Here is an 8497-nt window from a genome sequence, read left to right on the forward strand (position 1 = left end):
GCGAAAGAGACGGTGACCGGGGGATGATGCATAGTGCAGCAAGCGAGAAGCAAGCAGCAGCAGCAGCAGCAGCCAAGTCGGCTGTGCGATGCTGTGTGACGATGACCGTCTCACCGATTATTGCTTGGAACTTTCTTGTCGGAATCGCTTATCGGGATCCTTCTATACCGTAAGTTCAGTCGATGGCCTGACTGAAGGATGGCTCCTTTCTGTTCGGTATATTCTGGAATCATCTGTTGTTCGGGGCAAAACAAGGCCGGGGAAGCAAAGGAAAACATCGGCTGATTGGGAGGAAGAAGGAAGAAGGTGGGATGGAGGGATTGTGGAGGCCCGGACAATCCCCGAATTCTCCAGCTCTCTGTATTCTTTTTTCCCCGGAGCGGAGCACATGATCCGTTCGAAGGCCTGCCGAATCGGGCATCAAGGGTCTCGGCCCCCCGCCCGTCTTTCCCCAGATGGTCTTAGTCCCTTCTTTCTTACCCGACAATCTCTGCCTTTTCCAACCACAGCAATCCCGATCAACAAACATGAGCAGACAGACACAAATTGTCACTGGTTCGTCTCAGTGATGTCCCCAAAGCATGCGGGCAGTTCTTATCTTGTCCTCATTGATGTACTCACTGCAAAGTGACAAGATTTCTTTTCTTTTCTTTCTTTTATTTTTATTCCTTTATATAAACTGTGAATTCCCCGTTGCGGCTGCTACCGAGTGATTAATCTCCATGACTATTAGTTAGCCGAGGAAAACGGCTTCTCGCAAGTCGCAACCCTCTTCGCAACGGAATCGCCCGCCCCGAGCCAGGGATTGGCGGATTTTCTAAGTTATTTCACAATACTTCCTCCAATCGTCGACCTACCACACAAACCACACTTGCCACTAGAGCTATGGTCTTAGGTAAAATTCTGCCTCGGTTGGGTTTAGGGAAGGGCAGATTTTGGCAGAGTCTGCCTTTTAGGGCCCGGTGCTCGTGCTCGGCTACCTGCGCTCATTTCTCACTCGGAGATCGAAACTCCCGCGTAGTTGCTCACGGATATCATCATTGATTATCATTAGTTAGTCAGGTTGTAGGAATGAAAGTAATTAATATAGTATGTGCCCCGGGTAGACTACTCCTTACAGTATCCCTCCAAAAAACAAGACCCTTCCAAGGTACGAGTAATGATGGCACAAGGCACCCAATGACAATTACGAACGAGAAGTCTGGGCAAGCGGGGTCAGTTGCAGTTGTGACGAAAGAATCCTGAATTATCCCTGGAGCCAGCCCTAATTAACCGGAGGATGTTATTGCCCCCAGGGGGGAAGGGGGCCAAATGTCCATTCCATGATCGGTCTCATCCTGACTCGTTGAGACACTCTTCAGACTAGTGTCCATTGGGCGATACCTGCCCAAGCCATTGCCACCCGCCCAACACCACGCCGATATTCATCCGCCGTAATAGTCACACCTCGTGGATCTGTCCGATCCGCAAAACGTGTTAGTACCACCACCTGCACCGTTTGGCCCGGGGTGCCTAAACTTCGAACATCCGGCACGTCCAGGTACCACATATCTCCACCGCCGCCGGGGTTAGTGCCCCGGTAATGTGTGAAGACCAGACGGTCGTCCTGTCGCCCATCCGCGCCGTGAATCGTCAACAGGAAAAGACCGGGCTGGGCCCGCGAGTGGTGTTCCAGAGTCCAGTGCTCGCAGATGAGTCCGAACTGGAAGCGCAGCGGCCCGCCCTGCTGCACTGCAATCTCCTTGGCCGCTGGTCGATAGGTGCGTGCTCCGATGCTGTGCTTCTCCGCATCCGAGTAGACCAACGGCTGCTCGGCCCCAAGAGGTGAGGCTGGATTGCCCATAAGGTATTCCTCCCAACTGATTCCGGGACGCCCGTCATCTCGGTAAAAGTCGTTTCCATTGGAGGGAAAGTGCTTGAGGCCGAATTCATCATTGGTCTCGATGAAATGGATCGGGTTGAATTGTCTTCGGTAGGGCTGACCCGGCCCCTGGACGCATCCCGCCCCCCAGCAGGTGTCGATCAGCTTCCACTGCCCATTATCAATCCGCACCACATTCCAGGCGTGGTTTCCCTTGAAAGGAGGAAGCGCTGAACCAGGAACGGGATCCAGATACCCGATTCCCTTGCCGTGGCCACTGACCTTGCGAGATTCGAGGCCTGCCTCTGTCGCAAGGGCTTGAAAGAGGCCCGCATACCCTTCACATACCGCTAAGCCCGAAGCCAGCGTCTTGGCCGGCGTCGAAGGCTGCACGCGATTACCATAGAAGGCTTCTACGTCGTAATCGACATTATGATGCAGCCAGGTGAAGATGACACGAGCCTTGTCGGTGGGCGAGGGGAAAGGCGCCGTCAGCTCTCTGGCCAACCAGCCCAAGTCGTGAGTCGGCAAGGTCGCACGCGGATATTGAGCGGCGTGGGCGTCTGCTGCCGAGAAATCTCGACATTTCAGACAGGCCGCCGTCAGTGCAGCAGCAGCATTCGACGTCCCGGCAGTTGGGCTAGTAGCAGGCAAGCGAGGCTTGCTGGCTTGGAGTTTAGAAAGATCTGGTGGGGATGGGCGTGAAGCCAATGGTACCGGCGGAGGACTACCGTTCGTTTCCACAGGAGAGGTAGTCCTGTTGATCGCTGCGAATCCCGCCTGCTGCAGCTTACCCAAAGCAGCGTTCGATGGAGGAGGCGGAGGCAACCTTCTGTTAGGAAGGGTCGATCTACTCTCGCCCGAAGTATTATCCGTATTTGTGCTGGGTGACCTGTCGCTGTTGTTCCGGGATGGGAGCCGCGGGGGCGGTCGGGGCGGCTGAGAATATGTACTATCGGTGGAGCGGGTACTCTGAGTAGATCCCCTGCGCGCAGGCAGCTGCGGCACAGACAAGCTACTATTGCTTTTGACAGATGTAGCTGAGGGTCGCGAGGGCAGTTGGGGTTGTCGTTTGGGAGGCAAGGGAGGTAATTCCGCCTCGCCCCATGCGGGCGGCAGAGAGCGGCCTGTTCCCGAGTCGGAAGAGGCCACGGAGGTGATTGTTGCTCGGCCTATACTTGTAGTAGTTGATCGCGATATGTCTGAGGCCATAGACTCCCGGGAGGCTTTGCGGGAGGGGTTTGTAGGCCGTCGGGGTGGTAGTGCAGGGCGTTGTTGGACCTGCTGATCGGAAGGCTTGCGCACGGGCAATGGTGGGGGCGACTTGAATTTGGCCGGTGCGGGGGTGGGCATCGGCCGTGAGACTGGGCTAGGGAATGATTCATTGTAGGTAGGCGGCGGAGTTTCACTGTGAGTCCATCCATTGCTGCCGGGAGCTTCATCGATATTGGGAAGACTGAATGTCTTGGGTTTCGGAGGAGCAGCCGGGCGGATGGGCAACGGGGTGGGTTGAATCAGTGTCGGCTCACTGGCCTCGGCGCCTCCAGTCTGACCCGCTTGCGCATGTTTCAACGCCGCAATCCGTTGCTGGATAGACATGACTTGGGGTTCTTCGGCCATCCTGAACAGCAGGTGGGTGAGGGGCCTCAAGTATGTACTGTTGAATTAAAGAATTTATAATAAGATGAAAAACGAATGACAACTCGACGTGATTATCTTGTCAAAGAAATGGTGGACGAATGGGAGAGGGGTGGTGCCTGAGGAAGACGGATGCCGCAGTCATGAACGCGTAGAGACACTCGCACAGGGAAAAAGGCTGACGAGAGAAAAGTGGCGGTAGGATAGTTATGAGACAATAAAAAGAATGAAAGAGATGTAGAGCAGGAAGAATAAGAGAGAGCCTAGAGAAGAAGGAGAGGAAGAGATTAGCCTAGAGAGTAGAGAAAGACAGGAAGAAAATAAATGGTGGGCGATGGATTGAGTCGAGTTGGTGGTTCAGCCTTGGTCGATTGAAGTTGAAACAGCATGTGGGAGTGAGGATGCCTGAGGCGCTGATCCCTGCCTTGCTTTTTCCCCCTTCCGTCAGCCCTGTTTATGGATCGGATCCATTTATAGATACACACTACACAGTCACTACAGTATGAAGTTCGAATGAAACAGAAAGAGATCGCTCAATTTTTCCCTTTCCCAGTATACCACAGCATTAGAGTACATGGACTCTCCTTCCTTTGACAAAGACCTGCATAATATTGCGGTCATCTCCTGTCATAAGAAACTTCTCAAACAACGTCCTTACATCATCGGACTCCTCCACCGGCGCCATCACACCCGTCTTCGTCCTCACCAGCAACGCATCGAATTCCTTGCCAACGCGAAAGTTCCCCACCTTTCCTTCGAGCCCACAGACTCGCGCGCCCCCTAAGGTGGCCATGTAAAAACCCTCCGTGAGAGTCAACGGTTCATCGCGTCCCTGCGTCATGGTACTTCCGGCGGTCGAGACTACAAACGCGGCCTTCATCACCTCCAGCATAGAGCTTGAATATCCCCCGCCGCAGTCGGTCCCGAGTCCGATCTTGATGTCCCGCCGCAGATACTCTCGCACCGGTGCCACCATGAACACATCCATCGTCACATTCGGGATCGGGCAGTGGGCAATCCCGCAGTTCAGCTGCGCCATCCGGTCAATCTCCGCATCAGATGGGTAGATTGCGTGGGCAAGGATGCTGCGGTCGTTGAGAAGCCCCAGCCGTTCGTAGAGCTCCGTCTCACTCGTGTCATTGGGGAAGAGGGTCCGTGTGAACTCCACCTCGCCGCGTGACTCGTTGAAATGGGTTTGAATTGGTAGGTCCGGGTGGCGGGCTGCGAGCTGTCCCAGCTCGTGGAGAAGCTCCTCATCGCAGCTGATCGCGAATCGGGGCGTGATCACCGGAGTGACTAGTTCGTGGCCAGGGTCCAGATCCCGGACTTTTCGAATGAACGTTTCCGTGTCTGTGATCGATTCAACAGTGGAGCTATCGCAGTACCAGTCTGGTGCGTGGCGATTCATGTTGCATTTGCCTATCAATGCACGTTGGCCCTGGGCGAGACAGGTTTCAGCCAGAATCACGGACGCCTCGGCGTGACGCGACCCATAGTAACAGGCGGTTGTGACGCCCTGCTGGAGGCCTCCTCGGACACACACTGAGTAGAGCCGTCGTGCATAGTGTGGATCGTCCAATCTAGCTTCGTGGGGGAACGTGATCTCCTCTAGCCATTGTAGAAGAGGAATGCCTCGGCCAGTGCCGCGTTGTGCCCACTGTGGAGCGTGGGTGTGAGTGTCAATGAAGCCGGGAATGAGAAATTCAGTTGGACCAAGAATGGCCAAGCGATACGTAGGTGGATTCAGGCCGTGATGCTGCACCAGCAGTTGTGAAATGGTGGCTGCTGGCGTGGACGGGTGGATACCTTGGATGATGCCGGTCGGATTGATAATGATCACCGTGTCGGTGAGGATCACCAGCTCAGTTGAACTGACGGTATGAATCAGTGTGCCATGGAAAACCTGAGTTCGTGCCAACTGCTTGGCCATGGCGAAGAAATTCAAATGGCGAGAGATGTGACGGCGGTGGTGATGGAGGAGATAACAGGTAAAATTATTGGAGGTATGACAAAGAAGGAACAAATGAGGGGTGTCATGTTATCTAGCGGGGTAACCCACCCCTGGCTCTATTCTACACATACAGTTTCCCCAGCGACGCCGAAGCTCCAAATACATTATAGGGTATAATAGGTCGCCATTTCCTCCTGAAACCAGTCATAAGAATAGAACAGTTGCTCTGCCAGTTGGGGATCGATTACTGGCACCATTCCGGATGCATCGACCAGCAGAACGTCGTCAAGTACCGGTGCCATCGGTACCGGCGGCGCCATCAAAACATGCTGCGGCTGAGGAGGCAGAGACTGCTCCTCCGGAACCAACAAAGGTGGAGGCGGCGGTGGGGGTTGAATGAGATGTTGTTGTTGTTGTTGTTGTTGTTGTTGTTGTTGTTGTTGTTGTTGTTGTTGTTGTTGTTGTTGTTGCTGTTGTTGCTGTTGCTGCTGTTGCTGCTGTTGCTGCTGTTGCTGTTGCTGCTGCTCCTGCTGGTATGCGAAGTGGCTAAAGATCGTGGTACTCTGATTGCGAAAGGATTCCGCCAATCGCTCGACTCCTGGTCGACGCTTGCCGAACTCCTCTAGCACAACAATAACGGCCTGAATGGCACGCCGCATGGCTCGCTCCTCAGGCTGCCACGGCGCCACTAGACCCTCACGGACGGTTTGCAGGTTGTGATTCAAACACCACAAGATAGTGATCCCAGCAAAGTATATCTGACTGAGAGTCAACCAGATCCACTTAAGCTTTCCTGCCGAATAGCTGTCCCAGTACGACCGGAGGACCTGAATACTAGCATCCCCGCAGCTTACAATGCTAGCCGCATCTGGCGTTGGGTTTCGTGGACTTGGGCGGTACATGAGAAGCAAAGTAGTCGCGTAAAGGTAGTCATAATAGCTGGTTGAGTAGAGCAATGCCGGTGGATACACTGGGGCAGCCCGACGCCACTCGTCCAGCTCTTGACGAAAGTGCCCAAGCGTGACTAAGACCTCAGAAGGAGGTGGTGGAGGCTGATTGTTGTACACTGCGAGAGTAAGTACGCGAAACAACAAAAGTAGCCCATCAGGCGAGGATATGACCTACAGTAAGAATAAAGACGGGAGAAGATCCGCCGGAGACGCACGACCTGCAAGGGAATGGTCATGGCGCTGGCCCCGGGGGCTTCAGACCAGTCATCGTTGAACTCTCGCGGCAAACCCACTGAGATGTCCTCGTCTGCGATACCTAACGGCCGCCCAAGGGTGCTTGCAATTAGCCGGTCCAGGTTATAAAGACTCCAGAATGCTCGTTTCGCCATTTCCTCGTCGACCAAATTTCCCACGGGCCGAGCTTTGTGTAAGCCTAAGCTGATAGCCAAGCGAAGAGCGGTCCCCAGCAAATGCCATACGCTCGGGCCACTCGTGGCGAACATAGTATACAGTGCCATGCTCAGCAAAGCTCTCACGGCCGCCAGGTCTTCGTTCTGTAGCGCCGACGAGAGGGTCTCAGTGCCAGCCTGATAAAATTCTACAGCTTTGGATCCATCACCCGAACCGATCAACAAGGCGGTCGCAGTGGTGATATGATACGAATTATGGACCTCGGGAGCAGGAACTTCGCCTGCATAGATGCGGCGCATATTCGTGAAGAACTCCGTGCGGTTGAGGAAAGGGTACTGATAGCCCATGCTATCAAAGTACTGGGACGCAACTCGCTCCGCTTCATCCAACGAGGGAAGCCGAACCACCCGGGGGGTAGACGCGGCGGGTCGGGCGACTGAAGGGCGGCGGTGTTCCAATTGATCCCGGAAAATTTCGCCCACATTGGGTAACTCTGTACCCACGGTGGAGGAGTTCGGTGGTGAGCCGCTGCTGGATACGGCCGCTGCTGTAGGGGTGGTGGTCGCGGTGGTGGAGCGCGTAGGAGCCTCGCGCGCCATCATCATGGCGGGGACCTGATACCACCAGTCCGGATCGGCCTCCCCATCCAATTGGGCCCCTGTAGGCCGTTCCGCGACCGAGATACCCGTCTTACGGCGTATGACCTCCTCCAGCCATCGGACCCTGTTCTGTAAAGTCTCCAATTGATCGCGGGGCACGGAGGCTGCGGCGACCTGAGGACCCGGTGGGGGGATGGTACAACGAACGCCGGCGCGCGTGCAGGCAGAACAATTGGGATATCTGAAATCACATTTCTTCTTTCTCTTCCGACAGAAGTCGCAGGCCGTCGAGACTCGTTTACTGCGAGGTGGAGGAACAGGGGAGACCGAAGCTTGGGATCGAGGTATGTGTGGTGGGGGGAGTGCATGTTGCGGTTGCGGTTGCTGCTGCTGGGATAACGGAGGCGGAAGAGACGTCTGTAAGGAAGGCGAGACAGTGTATGAAGGCGCAGCAGGGGTAGTGGTATTCGCTGGAGGAGCACGGGACGTGTGGGAGGGAATTGGTAATGGATCGAGACGAAATTTGCCCAGCTGGTGTCGAAAGTCGGGGTCACGATTCGTCATGGTGCCTGTAGAGGAGCAACAGACCAGGGAGGGCGGCTCGGACCGCAGGCCATACCGGGATGACAACGATGTCTCCTGTAATGATGCTTGTGATTTAGTTATCTGGGAAGAGGATTGAAGATAAGAATTGCAATCCTGCAGGGTGTGGGGGTGTGGTTAATAGGTGGTTGTTGAGGATGCAGTGAGCGAACGAGAGGGGAGAGAGTGAGTGAGAGTAAGAGAAAGAGAAGTGAAGAGAGAGAGAGTCGGAGTTGGGGAAATATTAACTAACCTAATTCAACAGCCAATGTTTGCTTGCTGTGGCTTTGGGGAAGCAGAGGGGAGGCTGTGGGGAAAGATGCAGTGGAAGCCGAAGGGCACAGCTCTCTGCACCAGCCGCCGCTTAGCGCCGGTCGGGGATCTCCGCCAAGCCAAGTCCCTGCTTGCTTGCTTTGCACGACACAAACTCTCTCTACTCCGTATCTCTCTACGCATACAGTACAGTACATACAGTACACACAGTACACACAGTACACACAGTACA

General features: G+C 54.7%; 2 protein-coding genes across 2 annotated transcripts; both read right to left on the bottom strand.

The window, feature by feature from the left end:
- Nucleotides 1-1025: 1025 nt before the first annotated feature.
- On the bottom strand, nucleotides 1026-3846 carry BO95DRAFT_444700 (uncharacterized protein; the record flags this gene model as incomplete). The annotated part of the gene is made up of 1 exon (XM_025586943.1): nucleotides 1026-3846. A coding segment is annotated over exon 1 (2119 nt), but the record flags the coding sequence as incomplete, so codon positions are not given.
- A 168-nt stretch (nucleotides 3847-4014) lies between these two features.
- BO95DRAFT_474869 (guanine deaminase) lies at nucleotides 4015-8255 on the bottom strand. The gene is made up of 4 exons (XM_025589817.1): nucleotides 8246-8255; nucleotides 6576-8049; nucleotides 5652-6516; nucleotides 4015-5370 (listed from the first exon to the last, which is right to left on the bottom strand). Exons 2-4 carry the CDS (start codon nucleotides 7972-7974, stop codon nucleotides 4065-4067), a joined length of 3570 nt encoding a protein of 1189 aa, XP_025440453.1. The 5' UTR covers nucleotides 7975-8049; nucleotides 8246-8255; the 3' UTR covers nucleotides 4015-4064.
- Nucleotides 8256-8497: the final 242 nt, after the last annotated feature.

Source organism: Aspergillus brunneoviolaceus, assembly GCF_003184695.1.
Source record: "Aspergillus brunneoviolaceus CBS 621.78 unplaced genomic scaffold BO95scaffold_49, whole genome shotgun sequence".
In the NCBI taxonomy this organism is placed as follows: Eukaryota; Fungi; Ascomycota; class Eurotiomycetes; order Eurotiales; family Aspergillaceae; genus Aspergillus; species Aspergillus brunneoviolaceus.